The sequence below is a fragment of the Hevea brasiliensis genome, chromosome 12 (assembly GCF_030052815.1).
Source record: "Hevea brasiliensis isolate MT/VB/25A 57/8 chromosome 12, ASM3005281v1, whole genome shotgun sequence".
Lineage (NCBI taxonomy): Eukaryota > Viridiplantae > Streptophyta > Magnoliopsida > Malpighiales > Euphorbiaceae > Hevea > Hevea brasiliensis.
Genome location: NC_079504.1, coordinates 24914321 through 24940085, shown reverse-complemented (window position 1 = coordinate 24940085; position 25765 = coordinate 24914321). Strand labels below are relative to the sequence as shown.

The window sequence follows — 25765 nt, the reverse complement described above, 5'->3', positions numbered from 1 at the left end:
TAAATCGTCATGAATGAGTGTGGATTAGTTGAAAATTGAGAAAATATGGTCAAAAAAAAAAATAAAGCATAATTGCAACAGTTTTTGACAATTAAGATAAATTTATCAAAATTTTTAATTTTGAATTAAATTCATAAAATGCAAAAATAATGGCGTTTGACTAATTAATTATGCATTAGTCAGAATAAAAGTACAACTCTATACTAATTAATTAAAAAGAAAAACCCAAATGACCCCTTTAATGTAATTTTTTTATTCAAAAAAATGCATATGCATCATCAATAAATTTTAAGAAATTATTTTTAGAACAGTAAATCGCACAAGAAAAAAGAAAGGCATACACTAGACTGCTACGTGATAAATGACATATAATGCAATATTGAAGAATTCGTCAGTGTTTTCACATTGTTTTAGCGTGAAAAACCTCCTTATCCTTCACATATACCATTCCACAATGTGCACATAACCAGCAAATTATTATGACTCCAAATACGCAAAATAAGAAACCACTATATCCGGTTCTCTTTCCTTCAGGGTGTTTGGCTTTGATTATTTATTTTTACTAAAATAATTGAACTTAATCAGTTTATTTATTCAATTATAACCCAATAGTCTGTTTACTAAAATAATTCACACCTTTAAGACTCAATAATAATAATAATAATAATAATTAGCATCGCTAGAATTAAACTGAACCCAACTCTATTTATTTTATTATGATCTTAATTTTTAATAATACTCCAACTAATAATTATACCAAACTCCCGAGCTGAAGCTGGTACTAACTTTATCCTTATATTTTTCTATAATTTTTTAAACACATTATATAATTTCAATATAATTATTTCAAATATTTCTATATTTTAAAAAAATGTAATAAAAATTAATATTATTAATCGTCCGTTAAGTAATAAATTTAAAAGCCTAAAATTATTTTTCAGGAAAATAACATCATCTTAAATATTGAAGAAAAGAAAAAGAAAGGCAACTTAAAAAAGACTATTTTATTATTTTAATATTTTTATACCTAAAATTTACTAAATTTAATTTTAAATTATTTTTAAAACTTTCTAACTAATATATTTAAAAATATATATATATTTTCAACTCTAACAACAATATCAAATATAATCTAAATCAATACTCATTGATTTATTTCATTGTTATTTAATAATTTTATTTTGATATTAATACTATCATTTTTATTAGTGTTTTAATCTTAAAAATGTAGAATTGTTAGTAGCCTTTTAAAAGGAATGTATAAACCATAATTTTAAGTAAAAATCGAGACTCAAATCAAAACTCGAATTTAAAAGTACCAAACCGAAATTCAATTCAACGTTAAGTATCTTCGGATCTGATACCAATAAAAAAAATATATATTCGTTTTGGGAGATTTTCCAATCTCCGAACTGAAACAAACGAGCCCACCCCTCCAGGCTCGAAGCAGTAAAGCAGAGTATGAGACGGCGCTGTTTTAGCGAAGCGGCACAGCTCGGCAATTGGAACTCATAGCACCAAAAACAAGAACAACAAGGGGGCAGAGGATAGAAACCAATTGGACAATCAATAATCAAAATGTAACTTTGCTATTGCATTAGACACAGATTTTCTTAGCAGGAAATGGTTGTTATAAACAAATGTGAACTACGCAAACCCAATTAAGTGATTAACACTGAAACAGTGTCATCTAAGACAAGACTTTCTTGCCAAGAAAGGTTTAATTATGCACTGCGATTCTTTCTATCTGTAGGGAATATAATCAAAATTACATACGAGAAATTATTTACAGAATGCCAGAGATGAAAATTTTGGTAATTTGCAATGGAAACATGTCACTCAGTAATTCACCCGTGTAGTTATAGGTCTAAGCTTACAGGAGAACCAACCTTAAAATGCAGATTTGAGTTCCAACTCTCATAAGTGGGGATGCCATGGTATTAGAGACCATTTATACTTTCCGTCGCCGCGTTCTTCTGACAAACTACAAGAAGAAAAACCATAAATCAAACCCTACCATACAGTTTCCACAGCTCAAACTTTCCAAAAGTAAATAACACAGATATTTGCACTTGCTTCTAGACTTTGAAGTCCAAATAGAGAGCTTAAATGTAGAGAAACAAATAAAACTCCATTAACATGCTCACCGATAAAACAAGCAATACAATAATTACATAAATTGATATCAAATCTAGTGGTATTAATTATGCAAACTGAAAAAAAGGGATAAACAGACAAGAGAATGATTCTAATATTTGCTTCTCCCAATTATGAACCCTTCTCACGAAAATATTATTTAGTTAAAAAATTTTAATCTTTGTTCAAACATTAAGATCATGGCTGGGTAAGATGCTAATACTTAACAAATTTGAAATTGAATAGGTGGTCTTTGTTACACAAGCTAAAATTAAGAAATAGGGCATATTGGCTGTAATATTTCCTTCTACCAAATTTTTAACCCCTTCTCACAATAAGATTCTGTGTTTAGAATTTTTTTTTTTTTTCTCTGCAAATCAATCTCTATTCAAACTTTGAAATCCCTGGCTGGGTAAGAAGTGAATAAGTACCAAAATTGAAATCAAATCAAGAGGATTTGATTATAAAACTGAAATACATGGTAAGTGGATACTGGTTGGAGTATTTACTCAAAATTTAATATCACAATTGGGCAATAAGCTAATGGGAAATCCAAAGAAACGCACAACTTAGAAATTAAAAAACTAGTAGCATATTTTGACAAATTAATTGTTCTTTCAAGAACAAATAGAAGCATCACAGTAGCACATATAATTCAATCTAGCATTACAAAATAAAGATGTAGGCAAGATTGGTTATACAAAGAATCCAGCCAAGTTTCAGACACCTCCACCAAAAATGAAAAACTAAAAGGAAAAAGGAAAAATAGGGGGGAAAAAATCTTACAGCATCTCCCTTTACATTAACAACTTCTGATGCTGATTTCTCCAAGAAAATCTTGTGTCCCTTTTTCTGTCCCTTCTTTCCCTTATCTGTATTAAAAATGAATTTATTTTATTATCCACAAACAACTGAAACAATTTGGTGAAAGATTTGGAGTCCAAATGTGCAATTTCCAACAGTTCCAAGAAGACACAGAAGGAGGAATTATTCAATGCACTTGAACACGAAAATAGAGAGCACACCCTCTTAAGATAATGTGGGATCTACAAGGTAAATTCGCGGGTGGATTGCATATGTTGTGAGAGGGTGTGCCATTTTCATGTGCAAAGGATGTACTGTAGAATTTCCTGACAGATAATGAGAACCCCAAAATAACCCATATAAACAAGACTATTGTTCAAAGGGGACAGCTGTGCATGCATGTTAGCAGTATACCCTGAACTGTTCAGATAAGCCAAAAAATGAACGATTTTATCATTTTTCATAGCAAATTCATAAGGAGAAATGGAAGCATATCCTTATGGAGTCAAGCAACTCTAAACAAGTGTAGACATTTTGGGAGGTCAATCCAAATAATTAGATGGAAAACCATTCTTACTATTAAAAAATTAAGTTCTCTTGTATTTTTCATTTCCCACTAATATAAAGAATAGAGGCACAATCAAATGGGGTTTCTATGTGTTGTGTCATCATTCACTTCAGGACAGGTGTTTAAACCAAATTAAGAACACAAATCAAGAATATCTCCAGCTAAGCACCAAATGTAAGGCCCAAGATGTTATGAGTCAAAGGTTCGAATCAAAAAGTATATTTCTACAGCAGGTTAAGACACCATAAGAAGAAACACAAACTTTAAGGAACTATTAAAATCAGATTAACTTTAACCAGCTACAACTATAATCTAATCATTGTAATTCCATGTGACTTTCATTTAGATGGTTCAGAAAGAAATATTTACTCTGAACCAAACTTCTTGAGAAACATAATTCTTGTGATGGTTGATATTTCTCTAAAATCTGAACATATAAATACTAACTACTGAACACTAGACTCCCAAGGAGTGCAATAACTAAAAAGGAAGGTACTAAAACAAGGTTCAATTATTTGATCATCCTGATCTGTAGAGTATTATGATTGCAACACCCATCAAGAAATATTTAAATAACCTGGAGGAAAAACACAAGGATAAATGAAGAGTCTACAACATTTTACCAGGAAAAGAAGTCATTCCATTACAAAACTTTTCATTTTCCTTGTTTGCGAAGTTCTTTGACTGTGTGCTGGCACAATCTCCGAATGCATTCACAGTTTCTCTCTGACCCCCAAGAGATGAGCACCCAACGAGATCACTGCAACATCCAAAAGAAAAGTTTATGTAGAGTCAAGAAAAATGATTTTCAGAAACCACGAAATCGCATAGATTGATCCCAGTGCTTTCTATGTATAAGTTTTAATATAGTTAAGGTGAAAACAACCCAAATTTTATAGGCTTTCAAGTTTGTTTAGTTAGAAAATGCTTTAAAAATTCAAAATTGCAGCAGGCACATCATGCAGCACAATACAAATATAAGGAAAAATTCAGGGAGAAAAAAAGGAACAGGTTTTGGAAAACGGAAGGAATTTAAATATACTAACATAATTCATGAGCAGATGCTTGCAAATAAAAGTATAAATTCAATTGAATGAACAGGAATAAAAATATTGCGAGCTTGTGCGCAAAAGCAAGAGAGAAATATATAAAAATAAAAATAACGTTGAAAAATAATATAAAGCCACTCTGATTCTGCCTCTTCTTTTCTTTTTGCTCTTAAATATTCTATAATTTCTTCTTGTCTCTGTGCCTCTCACTCTCTAATCGGCATACAGACCAAAAAAAAACAACACCACTTTACAGGCTCTCAAACAACCTAAAACAAGAAAGAATACAGTATTTTTCAACTTAGAATGCCCAAGTAGGAAACCAAAAAGGAGTACAAAAGAAGAGGTCTTCATGAGTATGACACAAAAATATGAATGGACCATGCTCAAAAGTTAAGATATTATTAACAACCCACCAATCACTTGAATGGAATGCGTTTGACTCATCTGCCAATGTCATCTCCTGACAATGAAAATTGAAGAATGACAATGTGATTTAAAAATAATAATAATAATAATAATTAAAAATGAAAGGCTCAAAATATGATGTCAGAGATACCATTTAAAAAAAGCTCGTCAAAGGTATAATTGACACAAAAATTTAATCCTGAAAAAGATGATCATAGCCTAGAAATTTAAACAAGATCCATGTTCATAGAATAGGATTCATCTTCTTCATCTTGTGACCAATTTTCAAAGGAAAATTTGACCATGCGTTAATTGAAAGTAAAGTCATCATGATGCAACTGAAACATAAAACTAAAGTGAGCAATTTCCAGTTTAGAGAGCAATTGATCTTCATTTGTTCTTATGTTTGGAACTTCGAATCAATCCCTCGCCTTTCCCAAAGTTACGTTCACAGGAACGTTAATCAATCTAATAAATCCAATTCCCCTGAGCTGCTAACATTGGAACTAAATCACAAGCTCCAAGCATGATTCAAAACTCAAAATTCTACTTGCTTGCAAAGCAAAGATTCCAGGAGTTTCACTATTACCTTATCCTCGGGGGAATCATCACAAATAGTCTCCCAGCTTTCACTATCTAAGCAAAGTAATTCAACATCACCACCATCATATGAGATCTGGCAACAACATGAAAATTAATTCAACGCGGGGAATTACAACATCAGTTGGGAAAAATTAAAGGAAAAAAAATGAGTGGGAGGAAAAAAGGCAAAAAGAACTTATGTACTAGATAGACAAGCAATGAGTTGAGCTATGATATGGAGTACGGACACTTGGTACCAAAACTCAGTGGACAAGATACTGATCTCTCCTAGAGACTCAAAATCAACTTTCATCCCATGAGGGAAAAGATATAGACAACTGGTGACAAAAACACAAGTAAAACATACATATATAAAATCTGTAACTTTAAAAATAAAATGATACTGTAGAATAAATCCCTTTTTCATAAAAAAAAAAAAAATTGTCCACCAGAAATTAAAAGTGATTCACAATTCCCTCCAAACATAATAGTGTATAATAGTGTGTACTCATTGTATCTTATATATAAATAAAGGCTAAATTTTACCAACCATCCATCAACTTTGGAGGTTATTTCATTTCAATTACTTAACTTCACTTTGCTAAAATAATCACTCAACTTGAATTTACATTTAAAAAATTGACTCTGACCTGCTAGAGCAGGTTTTCCACATTGTCAAAATGAAATTACCATTGTACCCTCTCTCCCTTCTCTTTCTCCATCTCTCCCTTTTTTTCCTCTCTCACATCCTCGATGGTCATACAATTTTTTATTTATTAATAAAATTATTTGATTTCAATAAAATTTTTATTTATTAAATTTATTAATTTATATTTGTTTCTATTTATTATTATTTATTTAATTTAAATTTTATTAAATTAATTATTTCAAACACCAAGACTGATCCTAAAAGGAATTATTGATGATATGGATAGAAATAATCAAGCCAAAATGAGATGACGTGTATCCAATCACCGACCTCTCGAAAGGCTTGAAGGTCCGACTAGACAAAGAGAAGAATTGGTCGACATTATTTTACCTCAAGCCCTGCTCATCGAAGCATCAATGATGAATTTGACACTAAACATGAGAACATGATTGCAAGAAACCGTAATAAATGAGGTGTGCCTATTATGGCCGAAAGGACATCATTACCTTATTGATTGGCACTAACCACATTGCTATAGAAATAATGATAACAAAGGAAATAAATGACTTTGACTACCAACCATGGTAGACCCAAATCATGAGGAAAAGCACGTGAAAGGTAGGGTTGGTTAACTATTAAAGAAACAAGGAACACCCGTTCCAACCACGACGTCACACTAACAAGTATAAATGGATGAAAGGTAAACTCTAAGGGGCTCATCTCCATCTCTTTCGGCTTGTATCTCCTTTTAGTAGAGAATATTTTCCACCAAATCACTGACTTAACCATCTGAAAGCTCTATATTGGAGACCCACTCCGGCAATAATCTTCTCTCCATTTTAAATGTACCCAACCCAACATATCTTAAGCCATAAGTACCACATGGCAAGATCACATGGTCCACATATTTCCAATCCTTATCAACTAATTAAACAATACATCATATAAAGGGAGAATCCTAAGAATATTTCATTTTTGCCAAATTTGTAGGGAATCGACTTTGTTGATACTCTCTCTGTCTCACACATTCTGTCTTGTTATCCCTCACTCTCACAATTTGTGTCTCTTTCTCCCTCTTCCACTCTCTCTCTCTCTCTCTCTCTCTCTCTCACTCACACACACATTATACCTCTCTCGCACATTTTGTCTCTTTCTTTATCGCCCCCTCTCTTGCATTCTCTCTCTCTCTCTCTCTCTCTCTGAAAAATTCAGCTCCTCTCTCTCTCCTTATCTTTCACATTTTTTTTTCTCTCTCTCTCCTTCTCCCTCTCTCTCTCTCTCTCTCTCTCTCTCTCTCTCTCTCACACACACACACACACACACACACACTTTGCCTATCTCCAACTTCCCTCTATCTCTATATCCAAAACAATCCAAAACCACAACCAAATTGTGCAAAGCATATCCAAATCCACAATAATCAAATATAATAAACAAACAAATAAATAAAAACCTCAAAATTCAACCAAAAACTACTATCAACCATAAATCACAATTCAATTTCACTAACAAGAACATAACTTAAAAATAAAAAGAATTTTTAAAAAAATGGCAAAGGGTAGGAGAGGATTACAACAGATGTCTCCTTCTTCTCGATTGATACCCATCATATCAAAAATAGTAGAAAATTGATGGAGAACACCCCGCTATAGAGAGATCCTCCATCTACAAGAATAGAAGGGAGAACGCTTCAAATAAATGGGTTTTTGATTTGTTGCTCCTCATTTCCAACAAAACTGAAGGCCAAGGATGGCCAATGAGGGTTGGATAACATTAGGGAAGGCAGTTTGGAGCTTCATTGCAATTAAGATGAGTTAGAATTGAGAGGGGCAATTTCAAGTCTCTCAATCTCTGTGCATGAAATTTTGAATGGGTTGTGCTCTTTGGAGCTTAGGGAGTGGAATATGGAGGGTTTGGGTATTCATTAGTATAAAGAAAATAGATTGAGTCTAACTTCACCCCAAAAACTAGCTTAAGGTGAGGAGATTTGTCCAAATCTTATATTTAGCACAAATTCCTTGTCTCAAACCAATGTAAGACAATATACCCCCCACACCTAGGCATGACATCAGCCCCTCCCCCGCCTCACGCCCAAACTGAACAATTGGATCATGAAGGTACGCGCTCAACATTGCAGTAGGATAGGCTCAGATACCATGAAGAGAAAATAGACCGGTCCTCACTAAAGCAAAAGATAGTACAGGAGAAAAGGTTTAGCAAGTCTTATATTTACTACAAATTCCTTATCCTAAACCAAATGGAGACAATACACCCTCTCACGAATGACAACAATTGGTAACGGGGGAAGACTAAGCTGGGTAGCTATAGCCATCACTGCAATAAGGACAGAGTCGCAAGAGAGATAGGCAGAAAAAAAAATAAGGAAAAAGAAAGAGAAGGGAAGGGAGAAGAACAAGGAAAGTGTAGGTAGAGGCACTATGGTCATTTCCCCTTTCTTTTTAAAAAACAATCATATTAAAATAGCAACTAGAAAACCTACTATAGAAGGATAAGGTGACTGTTTTGAACATAAATTAAAGTCAAGTGATACTATTTTAACAAACTGAAGTTGAACAACCAAACCAAACCAACTCAACTCAACTAAGCCTTTATCCTAAAAATTTGGGGGGAAACAACCAAACCAACGTTTAAAAAAAAAAAAAAAAAAAAAAAAAAAAAGTGCAATGTTGCATAGTAATATAGGACATAAGAGTTAAACCACAAGGCAATGCGAGGGGTGAGGGAATAGAAGCAAAATGACAATCAAAAGGTAGAAATCAAGATAAAACCAAAGCACGTAAACACTTCATTTTCAAGATAAAAGACGAAGCAAAGGAATGCCCAACAAGTCTAAAATTAAAATTAACTGCATACCTAGCAATTGAAGTTCTGTTAGCAGAAAAAAAAAAAAAAAAGGAAAAAAGAAACCCAATGGCACAAAGAGATCTCATTACCTTGTGAGTCTTGTTGCAAGGATTAAAACCAACCACTGTACCTGAATAAAAACTGAAAGAGAAACCACAAATTTATATAGAATTACTTGAAGATTTCTAGAATCAACAAAGAAGTCCTCACCATTTATCAACAGGAGATAATAATTTGATGCGCTTTCCAATTAATGCCTCGCTCTCATGTGATTGGCTCAGAGAAGGTTTAATGGTTGCAGAATCACAGGATGAAGACATTTGTTTCTCCTTAGTGGATTTAGAGCTCATAGGCACATTATTTTTGCACACCTCAATGTGAAGTCCAGCTGATTTAGATGCAGCACATCTTTGTCTATGTCCCAAATTGATATCCTGACTTGAAGGTCCTTGCATTTCTGTTGCCTCAATTCCTAATAACATAGCTTGATCATGAGTTGCCAAGTTCAGTGTGTTATACTTAGCATCACCAGACTGTATTCCATCCTCTTGACACTTTTTACCGCGTTTTGGAAGGCAGCTAACCACCTGAAATCAGATAACATAAAGTAGAAAAAGAAAAAAGTGAATAATAAGATTTATTGAAGTAGCCATCAAGTGAAACAAGATTAACTAGTTGCAACATTCTAGATATGTACCATAGAGAATTGAGATTTGAGACTCTGAATGACTCTCTTGATAAAATTCTCATCAACAGGGAACTGCAAAGCACAAATAAATTAGAAAACAATAAACCAATTTACTTGCAGAGACTTCAGATATCAGAACCTGCCTCATTAGACTTCTTATCTGAACATATTCTATACAAAGATGATGGCAGCAAAATTAGCCCAGGGGCACGTGATGTTGAAATGCCATTATAATTTAATGCATTTACAGAGGATATCCCAATCTCTGCCAGAATTTGCAGCTTCTGCAATGCAGTTCCATTTTTGAATCAGCATACAACACAAAATAATAGTTAATTCTCTCTACAAGAAACAATACTAACAGGAGTTCTTGTAGCATCAATGGCATCTTCAGCTCTTTTAATAGCACGAAAAATACTTAGCAAATACAAGACAGCATCATTAACAATGTCCATATCACCGTTAACAATATTGGAATTTACCAATGCTCGTACAACCCAAAATAGTGGACTGCAACAAGAAAAACATCCAAAGAAGCATTAGCTTAACAAAAATAGCATTCACATTTGCTTTTGGGTAATCCACATACCTAACAAAATCAGCATACATACCTAACAAAATCAGCATACACTTGTTCATCCTGACAGTCTTCAGCTGGAAAGCCAGAATCATGAGCAAGAATATGGATCAAGAATACAACTATGTATGCCGGACAATCTGTAAGTGATCCTCCTTGCACTGCAGAGGTTTGGTGATTTCGAGCTTCTATACTGTATTCTTTGATAAATTCTTCCATGTATTTAGATGACTAAAACAAAAATCAACATTACTGACTTATGTACAGAAAAAAGAATAATGACAATATATCAGAAAAATTTGTAGACAAGGGACAGAAGCATACAGCATCCTGCAGATCCTTACAGCAATCGAATGCAGCCAATGGAAAAGCACATGCATATCTACTTGGTATGGCATGCTCCTTTAAAAGCTTGTGTGTTTTATTAAGGAATTTTCTCCTAACTGAAGAATATGAGTCCTGAAATTTGACACGAGTTAACAAAACTAACCAAAACCCAAACAGGAAAAAATGGGTGGGGGCCAGTATATATTTCTGCAGTTATTTGTTGGTGCTTCTCCAATGAATGGACTTGCAAGCAATATTACTGACAAAAACAATGCCCTAAAACATATGCCTAATAAAAAAAAATGTTGCCATTAGTGCTTTACTACTGCTGATCAATGTTAAAGCATCTCATAACAGACCACAATCCAATAATAGATTAATGGATGACCTTATTTCAGTCCATTAGATTCTTTAGCCCAAAAGATGATATTAACTATAATAAAAGTAACTTGTTTAAAAAAAAAAAAAAAAAAAAAAAAAAAAAAAAAAAAAAAACCTATAATAAAAGTAACTAAATTCACTATATTTAATTAAGCCAATATGTGTAAAATGTGCAAAACTTCATTGTCATTGGCATAAAGCAAAGCACATTTCCACAGCAAAAAAGGCATAGGCATGGCTCAAAGAAAAGATTTTTTATTTAAGAGAATACAGCTCCTCCATTGGTTTTATATAAGATATTCTTTGAAAACTATGCTTCCACAACTTTTCTACAACCTTTTCCTGCAAGCTGACCTTATCTTGCACAATGCAGACCTACAGAGTACATACCCTTGCCATCAAAATTGTCAAGCAAAAAATTTTTGGAGACACATGTAAATCCCATCTTCTGGAAAGTCGGAGAACAGATTTTGCAGCAGCTAATCTGATATGAGTTTTGTCACTTGCACTGCCAAAAAAAAAAATCCACCAACAGAGTTGAAATGCAAGCTTATGAAAAAGACTTTATCAAAGCACTGACAACAAAACTATGAAAAAGAAAGGCCTATTTGCATTCAGGGCCTAAACATAGTTTTTATACCCTTTTACTTCTTAAGACAAATATATCAATACTAAACCAATACAATTCATTAAATATAGACAACAAAAGAATCTTTTCAAAAAAATGATGTTTATTAGTCAAATTGGAGAAGATAACAGAGAAAATCAATGCAGCATGAGTATCTAAGGATGCACCCAAAACTCAAGCCAGCAAATATCTTTTATAAACAATTGAGTTAGATAACAACAAACAATCAAGAACACTATAATCAACTTAAAAACAACTGGATATTGATGCTTTCAACAAAGAGATTACTAAAATCAAGCAATGTCCAAAAGGAAATATTAATCTATAAGAGCCAAACCATTTCAACAACAAAATGAAATATGTAGCTTGGTTGCAGTACAATACAAATAAATAGTTCACACAGGAAAGAGATGTTATGCTACAGGACTAGAAGTATGAAATTTAAGCAATAATTCAGACGCTGCAAGATAGTTCCATTAAAGCAATAATCCAGCAAATATTCTTCAATTCTATTTAAGCAAATTACACATTATTTTTGAAAATGATTCAAGCCAAACAAATTCAGAGTTGATGGCCAACAAAATAGAGATGTGAACAAAAAATATAGCTTTGATCTTATTTATCAATAACAATGAAGATACTGAAATTAGTAACCAAAACGTAGGGCAACCTAAGCAGGCATGAAATTGTAACTAATATTACGACACTAAAAATTAAATTTCTTTTTGGCACATACCATGAGATGATTCCATCAAAAGCATCACCCCTTTGCAGCAAATTTAATAAAATATGCAACAATTCATCAATTTGAAGATTGACATGAGATCCTCGATGTGGCAAAAAACTCCTGACAAGTGTTTTCAGCCCACATATCTGCAAAAGACAGGATATTAACCAACTTAACTTTCAAACAAGGTATAAAGACTTTGCCCAAAATGTCCATGACTACCATACTTAATCACTGCCCATGATTTTTGTTCCCAAGACTCCAGAATGGTTGGAATAAATTATGCTTATGCAAAACCAAGTTCAGTCCACAATACTGCACTTTAAGAATAACCTAAGTCACTGTACAAGCTTCATTTGGAACACTTATGAGAGCTCTTGGATAGAACTTGTTAAAACTTATTGTTTCATCTCACAAGGGCTTTATTTTTACTGATATTCACAAAATTGATAGCATAAAAGAAAAGGATTCCCAAATCTACCATCAATAAGAGAACCAAAAAAAAAGTTTCCACTCACTATTAGTTAAAAAAGACAAAGCGTGAATATTGCAGGGGAAAAAAAAAAAGAAGAAACAATTAGGATGTCAATTTCATCGCAAGAAAGTTCAATTATTGCTCTTCCCAATTTCCACTTTGACAGCTTCTATGACAAGACAAGCTTGTTAGCTGGTTAATCTCCATTTGCTATATTTAATTCCTTTATATTCATATTTCTCATTTACCTTCACATTTTCAAAGTTTTGTCAGCTCAATTTTATTATTCCAAACTTAATAAGATTCAAACACTGAAACTGTTAGCCAATCTTCATAGAGAAAAACTGAAAAAGAAATGTCATGTTTGCAATTCAGATAATATATCGAAACAAAACATACCTTGAGTTTGCAAGAATGACAACACTCAGAAGTCCCATCAAATGCAGTCAGATCATCAGATTGTTCCACCTACACATACAAAATTCCAAAATTACCTGAGCCAGAGTTTCCCATATGCAAGTATAATACATGAGATGATCTCAAGTAATACCCTATCCTTCTATACATGTGCAGGACAAAATATATAATGAGAAATGTAGTACAGCTTGCTTCAATTACTTGAAAAATTCTCTCGACTATATATGATCTGATCTCTCCATATTGAGCTTCAAATGATGTCACAGAGTGTTGAGCAATACAGCCCAAGGACTGCAAAATGGTTGGAGTATTCCACCCTCTATGTAGAGAATCTACAAGTTCCTGAGAAGTAATAACACAACCTCAACTATAACTAAAACAAAACATCAATTACAAACAATATAGGAACACTCAAAATATGGATCTATAACTGGAAATTCAAGGACAATATAGAGAAAAAACAGGTGGCACATTAAAACCAGATACAGAACATTAGTGCGAAAGCCTAAAGGTCTAGTCCCCATAAAATTAAATATATGCTCATGTGAAGATCCACAAAAGAACTTAAAAGAGTGTCAAATTGTTAATTCTGTAAAAATTGAACAGAAGTAACTTGAAACTCTCACTCGTATTGCTTGCCAAGTACTTTATAATGAAAACATATCAGATTCCATCTTAATTGATAAAACTTATATTCAAAAGGATCCAATATTTCTCATACTCTTAACAAGGCCAAAAGCTTTGAACATAATAATATGTGCAATACTATGGTTTTATGATATTGAAGACTAGGCAAGAAGTAAATATAGAAAAAAATTGCAGTCCCTAATAAAAAAAAAAATTATTTTACACACTAGGTTATTAGCATAACCAAAATTTACCTAGCAGTTCACAAAGTTCAAACAGTTTACAAAGTACGAACAGTTTGTAAAATTGTAGGTCTAGTGTTAATGAAAAATTGAATATTCCAAGGAATTGGCCCAAGATGTCTTGTTTTTCCTTTACATTCCGAGAAACAAAGCAGATACAAACAAAAGCAAATTCATACGATCAAGAATGGTGCCAATGGCAAAACAAAATAGTATATTACAGTTGCATACACCATTATCTCCCAATGAAAGTTTAAAACCAGTGACCTTATATCTATATTAACTTAATTCAGCAAAGAAAAATAATCAGAAAATGGACTTTTGTTCAACAAAAATCTCACATAACTACAACATAACCATAATATATGAAATAACAGAAACGACAGTAAAGAATAAATACAAAGGTAGCTTAAAGAATGAATAGACACAGCAGTAATTAAGACAGGATGAAATGAACACACCTTGCATAGTTTTGAGAAAACAAAATGCTCAGAAGAGGTGATCAATGAAGCAATTGCAGAAACAGCATGCTTGGACTGAGTCCGAGTTCCCTCCAAACACACTCTCTCCAAGAAAGGGTAAAATTCACTAAACAATAGAACATAAGAAAAAAGTAAGTTCAACAAATCCAAGTTAAATGCAACAAACACAAAACCAAAAAGAACCCCAAATTTCTTAATGATGGGATTTCTTAAGTTGCTAAAGAACAATTAAATTTCACTCCCTAAAATTCCTGCCAAAACTAAATAAAATAATAAGTAGACAAACTAAGATATTACACCCTGAAACACATTCAGTTGGTTTAATAATTTAAACAAGATTGCAATTAGGAAATAAGAAAAATACTCCAACTTAAAGGAGTGAATTGAGCATCAGCACTAAACAAAATTGGCACATCACAAACAAATTATTTTTTCCTTTTTGTTTAAATTTTATGGTGGGTGGTTGGGTGACAGCCTAACAGGGAAGACAGATAAAGAAAGAGCTCCCTTTACATTGATTGAAACGCCAAAATATAGCACAGTATAGCATGCTAATCATGGAGCACCCAATATATTCTCAACAAGGTTAGTTCAATGGCAGGGCAGCTATCTTAAGTCTTAACCACTAGTCAACACACTTGACAAGCCAGTGCACATTTTAAAGCATTTCTAGAACACATATAATAATTTAAGTAACCAGACCAATTACATTTATTTTCTGATATATACTTCATGGCATTGCATTCCAATGAAATTGTAATTTATGCACTCACATCAATAAAAAGCAGAGTATGCCAGTTACCTAAATTCGACCGATATATGAGGAGCTGCTTTTGCTAACACTTCAATAAGCAAATCCTTAATTGGATGCTTCTCCTCTAACAACATTCGAAACTGCTCTTCAGAACCTCTTAAAAGTGAAGGGAAAATGTTGATGAAAGCCTATATCAGGTACAATGGCAGTTATTTAAAACCAAAACCAATTTTGAATAAATAATGAAGAAAGTTTGCATTTATAAGGAATTCATTTGTACCTTGTATTTTAATTAGATACCATATCATCCTATTATAACACAGAAAGCGAGCCTAAAACATCCCTCCTCACTGCTCTCCATAAAAACTTAGTGTTTTCTGAAGTTTGACTTTTTTGGTGAGGTGCTAGCAGGTGTAAGACTAAATTTCATCAAAATCCATCTAGTTCTTCTGATTCACAATTGTCAAAGGTTCCCATCATAAGATATAACAGACTTCCATGATTCCAAACTACACATGGACAGCACTCCAAGTACCTCAAAAGTACCTGGAGGTTCAGAAACCAGTTTATGAGAAGCTTTAGAATCAGATTTTTCACATGGACTACATACTCATAAGTATTTCCTAAAAGATACAACCTTAGCATTGTCAACTGCAAAAACAACTGCTCAGGAATTTAAATCTCAAATTTGTCATGCACTAGAGTAATGCCTAACATCATTAATCCTCTTGTGCAATGTGCAGACAACAAGGAAAACATGAGAATCAAATCCCAATTTGACCTAAATTTACTTTGACCGATAAACTTGCACTTTCCAAATAACCTATAATCAATGTGCTATTAGCTTTCAGCATAAACAAACTGTTGGATCACTTATTCTATCATAAATCTTTTATACATTGCAAATTCAGTGAAGGCCAAACTGGTGATATGGAAGGAGTTAGTTTGGATAGAGTGGTACTGTCCCAAAGTAATCACTTCCTAAAGTAATCACTTCCTAAAGTAATCACTTTAAATATCTCAGCTTAGTCCTTCAAGTAGATGGGGGATGTGAGGAGGATGTTAGTCATGGGATTAAAGCCGGATGGTTGAAGTAGAGACGTTCCATGGAAGTTTTATATGATCGCAAGATTCCCAATAAGTTGAAAGGAAAATTTTATTGTACAGCCATACGACCGGCCATGTTATATGGTAGTGAGTGTTGAACACTGAATGAGTCGTATATATCTAAAATAAGAGTTGCGAAGATGAGAATGTTAAGGGGGATGAGTGGTCATACTAGATTAGATAAAGTCCGTAATGAGAGTATTAGAGAAAAGGTAGGAGTGGTGTCAATTGAAGATAAGTTGAGAAAAGAGAGATTAAGATAGTTTGGTCATGTGAAGCGTAAACATATGGAGTCTCCAATTAGACATGTAGAGCACATTAGGTTAGAGGATAGAAAGAAAAGAAGAGGTAGACCTAAACTAACTTGGAGGAGAGTAGTATAACATGACCTAGAAGCATTACACATTTCCGAGGATTTAACCCAAAATTGTTTAGAGTGGAGAAAGAGAATCCATATAGCCAACCCCAAGTTGAGTTGAGTTGAAGAGAGAATGTTGTATATGCTTCAACATAAATTATTCTTACCAAAAGCAGTTTCGCAGAAGAAGCCTCCAGGTTTCCATAACCATATATATTACTGGAAAGCTGATCCAAAATACAACGAACATGCTCTGAGCTGAATACATTGAATGAGCATTTTGACGACAGTAACTGAAGAAATTCAAAATGTGGGTGTTTATCTCCTATCATTTTGAGAAATTTATCCTGAAAAAGGAGCATAAATACAAGAGATTAAACAAAAAAGTAAGAATTACAGTATGCTAAAACTTAAATTTAAGTATAAGATGAAGCAAGCTGATGGGTCTGTCTTATGAAAAACAGGACAAGAACCTACCAAAAATAAGAGGACCTCTACAGATTCAACAAAATCAAAACAGCAGTTTTTTACCAAACCCTATCAACACGAAACTTCATCACAAGAAAACAAACGATAGGATAATGATGCATAAATCCATAAACAAAGAAAATTGTTTTTCATAAAATAATAGGACAATAAACAACACCTCGTAAAACCTTGGCAATCGTGGTGTAGATCCAGTTAGTAAGCATTAATGAACATGGAAAATCACATGAGAATCAGATGAAGCCCAGAATTGGCTCATTCAAGTCTAATTCAATGCTTTGTACTCACTCCTTCTTCGCTCAATTCTTTCAATCCAAAAAACACAAAAGCTGTTCTCTACTAACTACAAATTCCAATGCATAACATAAAGGAAATTATAACCACATATTCTAGACCTGTGGATAAGCTATAAAAGATCCTCAAAAAGTAAAATGGAAGTGGCTTTCACACTCTCTTTTGGCAATGCTTAGTGAATCCAATGTGTTCACAATTCTATCCATGCAGCGAATAATTCTCAATAAGCATGATCTCAAGAACAGATCAATCCATAGTAAATCAGTTTGGCCACTTTAAAATGTTGCTTCAAATCAGAGGGCTCCAAATTGTGATAAGCAATAAGTTGCTCAACCCAACTTGAAAAAGCACGAGCAGCTGCAAGACTCTATAAAGAAACCTGATCAACCACACCCAAGAGAAAACTTTCTGCATATCTTGTACATTCTATTTATCAGAAGCTAAGTTTGCAAAGTTCCTTATGTTAGAGAACAATGTTTCTATTGCAGTCAGTGGTCCCTCCTATGAACGATATACATATTTATATAACCTGATCAACCACACCCAAGAGAAAACTTTCTGCATATCTTGTACATTCTATTTATCAGAAGCCAAGTTTGCAAAGTTCCTTATGTTAGAGAACAATGTTTCTATTACAGTCAGTGGTCCCTCCTATGAATGAACTATATATATATATACAGCACATGATAAAAATTGCACTACAAACAACATCAAGAAATCAAAGGCTAGGAATGCAAACAAACACTACATTAGCTAGCTTTTTTATTGTTTTTCCATTGGCCCTTCTCCTCCAACTTCTCATTTCTTCTTTCTCTTTCACTCCTTTCTTTTTATGAAAATACAATCTCCACCTCTCAGTTGTCTTTTCAGATAAACTCATTTCTAATTCATCCACGTGTATCATTAACATAATTTTAGTTATATCTGTAATTCCATGATCTTGTTGGGAAGAAACCACTCAAGTAGACAAACTCAAAGCTTGAATCTATATCCAATTGTGCAGTTAATCTCTAAATGAAGCAATAATATCTATGGCAGTGATATTGTGATGCATAATATTTTTCAATCATAATAAAGAGGAGAGAGTAAACAACACACCCTCATTTTCTTGGCATTTCTAAAGGTACTTTCAACCAGCAATTGCTCCAATGCACTAAAAATATTATTGTCCTTCATCTGATTCAATTTATGAAAGCACTCTTCTGCTTTCAAAGGATCTGGAAATGAAGCAGACATTTTCAGAAAGGAATTTTTAATTCTCTTCTGCATTTCTTCAGAACTGTTGTCCTGCAATACATATTTATTAAGATCCGTTAATTGCAATGGCTGTATCAGATGAAAGACTAGAAATGCCTGGCTGGGAATTCTAACTCGATGATCTGCCCCCCAAAACTAGCAGTTCTCTTTCTAGAAAGAAAAACATTAATCAGATCCTACAAACATTATAACTCTTTCTAAATATATATTGGCTCCCCCGCGCCTAGTAGAGCTAATACAATTAGGCCAGAATATATATACATATATATATATTTCTGGACCTGCTCACTTGAAGCTGGCTTGTGTACCATGTATTAAGATGCCTACCAACAATAAACTGAACCAAGCAAAGATGCTGACCACAAATGATGCTGGATATATATATATATATATATATATATATATATATATATATATATATATATATATTCTGGACTTGCTCACTTGAAGCTGGCTTGTGTACCATGTACTAAGATGCCTACCAACAATAAACTGAACCAAGCAAAGATGCTGACCACAAATGATGCTGGAAGTTGAGATCAATGGACTAGTGTATATCTGTTTGTGTTTGTGCAGGTGTGGAAACGTCTTTCCATTTAGGAAAAGGGAGATCATTTTCCTCTAAAGTGGCTTATTTTTTCTCTTAAACTAAGAAAACATTTACTGTTGACAGATATTCCTATGTGTTCCAAGAACAAGAAAATGCAAATATTTTTCAAAAAAGAATATTTCCTGTAAACCAGGCAAAGACCTCATATGCTCAAGTGACATGAAATAGACAAATAAAATCAAGAAGTACATGATTTCATATAGACAAAATAATTAGACATGGATATATTTCTCAAATTTAGAGAATCAAATTTGCAAAAATAAATAAATAAACAATAAGCACAGCCAGTGCAATCATTGGCCGAATTTTAAAAATTATTGAACCAAAAAAGTGTCTCAATCACAGTTTTGACAATTCATTAAATTTTATCCAAAAAAAAAAAAAAAAACTAAAAGGAAATTTGGCTGCAAAAGAGCATCTCCACTTCAGTAAAAATAATTTACAGGCTAATAATAAGAATTCAGTAAAAAATGGCAAGTATCTCCACTGCCAATATTAGCATCAGGCAAGAACCATTAAAAAAAAGCATCATGTAGAGGTTCAAACACAGAAAGGCAAACTAGCAATGAATTGTGGGTGTGTTTTCTCCATTAACTATATATGGCCCACTTTAGTAATTAGACATACTCTGTAATATTACCTTCTGTTTCTTCCGTAGAACCAAAAAACTTTGCATTTCGGTTTGCAACCTGGAAACAAACAAACCTCATAACGAAATCATTGTTTTTCACTATGATCACAGTAATATTTATTATAAATACCTTCGTTTCTGAGATAAAATTGAGTTCAATGCTTTCACATGAAGAGGAGTGAAAAGAGAAAAGAAATGGATCCAATGCCTAGTCCTATCCTCAACAGAAAGATGAATTGGAAACAAATCCTCAGCAAGAATAAGCTCCATGTTTTGGGACCTACAGAATATAGATAAAAATTTGCACCCAGTTTTATAAATGTTTGATTTGGTTTAATGAATTGTAAGATGGACAAGAGCAGACCTGAACTCTTTACAATCTTTATCATAACAAAGCATTAGGATTTTACAAGGAATCTGTTCAAAGTGGTTGCCTATGTTCAGATAGCCTTCAGAACACTTGTTACAATAATCTTGATATACCTCCATCAACTTCTGCAAAGCCTTCTTCCTAACAGATACCTGCAAGGTATTCACAAATTAGACAACAATCACGTTCTTCCCACAATCTGGTAAGTAGACCGCAATGATTTGAATTAAAGCATACAGAAACTTTAAAAAAAGTTACCTTCTTATCCCGTAGTCTTTCAGCAGCTTTTGATATTAACTCAGGGGGAATACTTTTCGGGTTGAACCTGGCAAGATCGCAGACAACAACCACTGCCAGTGTTCTCACTCTCTCATCAAAATCCAGAAATCGACCTTCAAGGGCAGCTGCATAATTGACAAGTGACAACTCAATTTTAAGAAATGAGCAATCAGGAGTTTACAGAATCAAAAGAATGGATTTGCTTGCTGAATTACATACAGAGAAGTTGAGATGATTCTTTCCCGGATGGATTGGCCATGTAGCAAGCTTTAGCACACTGTAGAGCACTGAGTCTAACTTCCACAGATTTATCCGAGAATCTATTTTTGAACTCTATAAAAAGATTGCGATACTTTTGTGCAACATGGTGGTCAGGTAGGGCAAAGAGCTTTCCAATTAAATTAACAGCTTTTATTCGAACATCAACCTGATCAGTCTGGAACATAACCCTGGCATTAATCATTATATAAGGGCACACTTGCCCAAAGGAAAAAAGAAAAGAAGCACCACAAGATTACATTTCAAGAAATAAGAAAGATAAGAGAAGATTATGTGAAAAAACAAGAGTTCAGCAGTAACAATTTCATGCCATTCAAATGAGATGACATTATAAGTTGAGATGAGGAAACTTAAAAGGATAAGTTATACCACTAATTCTTGGGCCAAGTTAGGGATGACTGCAAGAAGCATCTGAGGAGCACACTGGAAAACTTTAAACAGGATTTCATGGTAAAATTCCTTGAGCTCACTCTCAACAGCATCCCTATCCAAAGAACAAGACGTTAAGAACCCACAAATAAAGGGCTCAAGCTTTTCTGCACAACTTTCAATGATAGAAACAGCAAGCGTAGAAGCAGCAGGGGATGCAGCCTGCAAAAGATACAAAGAAAGAAGCCAGAAGGAAATGATGTAGAACTTGAAATTAGGAAATAAGTCCTGAAAACCATTTAGGTCTATTTACTTACGTGAAGATTTGAAAATTGTTCAAAAAAAAATCCCTAATTCAGAAACTGGTCATATGACCCCCATTTTTAGTGAATGTGCTTAGTTTCCGTCTTATACAATATTTCCTTCAAGTTTGAGCCATGTCCTAAAAGTTTACCTTCTAAAACCTACAAAGGAAACTTCATACATTTGTCCACCATAATAATAACTTAGCAGCCTAGGGCCTAATCATAAATATGAACTATTTGCCCTGCAAATCTATTGCCTGTAGAAAGAGAACAGATATTCCACAAATGCTTACCGTTCCTTCCTTCACAAGATTCCGCAAAATCACATCAGAAAGTGGCTTAGAAGCCTCCTCATTTAAAATATGTGTCATTATAGACATAATATCATTTATCAAACTCCTCTGATGATTTTCCCTATCAAGACAGGAAATGCAAGGTCATTAGTGTCCCTAACTTAGCAATCAAAAGATGACAAATAAATTAACAAAGACGACACAGCTCCATGCAGATTATAAGAAAACTAAAGAAAGCGCCTATGCTAGACAGAAAGCAATAATTAATGCCAAGACATAAATTACTACCCTCCAAACTCGATCTTGTGATGAAATCAAGCATGTATATAATGCAAACTATAAAATTTACAGGACCTGGGTGTCTTCGTTGCAAGATAAAAATATCAAAAAAAAATTCATTTCAAGCAGGATTTCAAATATCACATGATATTTTCACTGCAACTTATCAAATCTTCAAGTTGGTTAAACCATGTTTAATTCCAGGGTTCACGGTTTGGGTTCAATAAAAGTGCAAAAGAAAGAAAAAAGAAAAATTAAGCCAAATTTTGGAAAGGAAAACAATTTTCAGTTCTCCTAGGTTGAACAAGAATGAACACACGAAAACGCAATTTTCTCCAACAAAAGCACACGCAAACACACACAGAGAGAGAGAGAGAGAGAGAGAGAGAGAGAGAGAGAGTTCTGACCTCACAACAGAGAAAAAAATGTTGAACATTTCAATAACTAGATCATTGCAGTCAATATCCAGCATTATCACAGAACATTTACATCGTGCAACAGTCTCCAAAATTTTAACCCTCCTTGAGAAGTATGGGCTTGTTGTATCACCAAGCTCCGCAAACATACTGAGAATAAGTTTAAAAACATCCTTTTGGGAGGGAAAAAGAAGTCAGTTCAAATACAGTATGAGTATACAAAGAAAGAGATCAGCAATATAAATGGAATCCACACACACTAGCAAGCATGCACTTGATATAGAAAATAGCAAAGAGACATGAACATGCTTGACGTACACATTTATGAACAAGTGAATCTCACCCTGAGAAATTTGTCTTCAAAAGGTGGTTCAGGTGCTAGGATCCTGAAAATTTCACTGACACAAATGGCCACCAAAAGTTTAACATCTTTGTCACTATGTCGAAGAAGGCCATGCTTAATAATTGATTTGCTTAGTGGCTTTATGGCAGTTTCTAGCTTCTTCATAACTTCCATCTTTTTAGAAGCTACAGATGATGAAGGCTGCTCAATTTGTGATAAAGCAGTTGCAGCTTGCTGCAAAATTACAAATGAGATAATTATACAGTAATACACAATAATACCACATAAAAGACATAAAAATTCAAAACCTCAAACCTACAATCTCCTCCAGCATCTTGGAGGCACAATATGAACTGAAAAGTGAAAATGTTGGCATTACCCAACCTCCTCCAACACAATCAGTGAGTGGAGACACCTCAAAAACAATGCAAACACTCTGGTGAACTTCATAAAAACAACATATGAGCGCAGCAATTACATTTTATTGAGTAACTAAATTAGGTTTATATATCTATAGAAGTGTCTAGGCTACTTCATAAGCAACCAAAATGAATCATTCCCCATGAATTGCGCAAAACCAAAATAAACCAGCCACCCAAGAGTCCAAAATGCAATCAGAGCCCAAAAAATAATTAATTAATTAGTTTATCATAATTTTTTTTTTCAACTTCTAAGCAACGCTTACAATACAAGCCAACGCAATTTTGTACATACTGATGCTATCTTCAAAGTGAAATTAGCTGTCAATGATAAAGTAAAAGAGCGTACTCGGAGCCATTTGACAAGGAAGTCTTTGTTGGGGCGAGCGAGTCGGGCGAGTTCAGTGCCGATTTCCGAGACGAGCTGCGACGGAGACTCGTCCATTGACTCGATGGATAAATGAGAATTGAAAACCCTAGATGTGCGATCGAGAGGGGAGAGAATTATGAGGAGTTATTGATTCTCGGTTACTGACTTACCAACACCCTTTGATTTTCCAATGGAAAAAAGTGTGTTTATGAGATGAAGAAAACAAGAGCGGTTTGAGAATTCATGATCCCGCCTTTAGTGCGCGTGCGAGCACGAGCTTTAAAATTCCCAATAGCTCGGTGATGACATATATATATATATATATATATATATATATATATATATATATATATATATATATATATATATATATATGCATTTAATGTAAGCAAAATGTCTTAAAACTAAATGGGAAAAATTATTATTTTATTTATTTATTTATTTAATAAAATTAATTATTTATTTCTTAAAAATATATTATTTAATTTTTATATTTTTATTATAACTATTTTTTTAATTAAAATTTTTAATTAATATATTTAAAAGTGAAAGAAAATTATGATTGAATAATTCAAAATTTAGAAAATATATAGACTTTATAGTTATATTTTCTAAATTATATGTACAAAATAAAATTTAGACTAACCTTAAAATAATTAAATGGATTAATGACTAAAAATAATAAATTAACTGTTTAATATATTTTTTAAAATAAAAAATTAAGTAGATAGTTTATTAAAATAAAAAAATTAAATAATAATTTTTTAATTAAATATATATACGTTGTAAATTTTAAAATTAAAATCTAATTTAAAATTAATTAAATTTATTTTTGTTAAAGCGAATAATTTTTAATATGATGCATTTACATGATATGACTTTGATGTATGGTTAAACAAACTTAAATTTAATATAAATGGGTTCAGTTATAAATGGAATCACATATAAGATGCTAGAATAAAACATTTAATCAAATTAACCCGGTTAGCCTGATAAAGTATGTAATAATTTGTTTATTTAATTTAATTAATAGATTATTCTTTTTATTTTTATTTATTTAAATTTATTATGATATATTTTATTTACAATTAAAGAATACAATCTCGCCTATAATTTATATTTTCTTTTATTTTCATATCATATTTTACATTATAAAAATTAATACTATATACATTATTTAGTGAACTAAAAGATTAAACTCAATATTATAGATAATCTCATTATCACTATTTTAATCTATGTATGAATAAATTGTATGATATTAAGAAAATAAAATTATAAAGTAATTATAAATTTTTTAAATATTATTAAAACTCAACTCAACTCATTTAAACATCAAGAAAAATTTGAATTAAATTTATATAAGTTAAACTTACTAAACTTTTATCCAAAAAAAATTTGAGATTAATTTATATGGATTGACTCTATACTTTAAATAATTTTGAGTTAAATCTTAAAAATATATAATAATTACAGTCATGTTATACTACTATCCTCCAGTCAATTTAGGTCTATCCATTTTTTTTTCTTTCTATCCTCTGACCTAATGTATAGCGAAACTATACTTGTATAGCTGTATGTCTGCTCTTCACATTACATTGCAAACCACTTCAATCTCCCTTCTCTCAATTTATCCTCAATTGGCACGCCCACTCCACTTTCTACCTTTCTAATACTCCACATTAATTTTATCTCCCACCAGTATGGCCAATCATCCACCTTAACATTATTATCTCTGCAACTCTTATTTTAGACGCATATGACTCATTCAGTGCCCAACACTCACTACCATATAATATAGCCGGTCGTATGGCTGTACGGTAAAATTTTCCTTTCAACTTATTGAGAATCTTGCGATCACATAAAACTCTCGTAGCATGTCTCCACTTTAACCATCCAGCTTTAATCCTATGA

General features: G+C 32.9%; 1 protein-coding gene across 1 annotated transcript; it reads right to left on the bottom strand.

Annotated features, from left to right (window-relative positions):
* Positions 1-1570: 1570 nt before the first annotated feature.
* Positions 1571-24137, bottom strand: LOC131171370 (sister chromatid cohesion protein PDS5 homolog B-like). The gene is made up of 30 exons (XM_058131323.1): positions 23831-24137; positions 23063-23296; positions 22711-22892; positions 22025-22145; positions 21427-21648; positions 20998-21214; positions 20758-20903; positions 20494-20651; positions 20260-20409; positions 20139-20187; positions 18730-18918; positions 17019-17198; positions 15435-15574; positions 14612-14738; positions 13483-13623; positions 13264-13332; positions 12399-12535; positions 11425-11542; positions 10651-10785; positions 10361-10557; positions 10112-10259; positions 9893-10033; positions 9759-9821; positions 9272-9648; positions 9151-9202; positions 5555-5641; positions 4974-5020; positions 4132-4268; positions 2923-3008; positions 1571-1984 (listed from the first exon to the last, which is right to left on the bottom strand). Exons 1-30 carry the CDS (start codon positions 23924-23926, stop codon positions 1952-1954), a joined length of 4179 nt encoding a protein of 1392 aa, XP_057987306.1. The 5' UTR covers positions 23927-24137; the 3' UTR covers positions 1571-1951.
* Between the last annotated feature and the right edge of the window lie 1628 nt (positions 24138-25765).

Bases quoted from the DNA above. Each gene is read 5' to 3' on its own strand.
- LOC131171370 (XM_058131323.1), bottom strand. From the start codon at position 23,926: ATGGACGAGTCTCCGTCGCAGCTCGTCTCGGAAATCGGCACTGAACTC. The intron at 20,904-20,997 runs GTATGTAATTCA...TCAATTATGCAG, and splicing joins AGAATCATCTCAACTTCTCT to CTGCCCTTGAAGGTCGATTT. The intron at 3,009-4,131 runs GTAAAATGTTGT...TTTTTAATACAG, and splicing joins TGGAATGACTTCTTTTCCTG to ATAAGGGAAAGAAGGGACAG.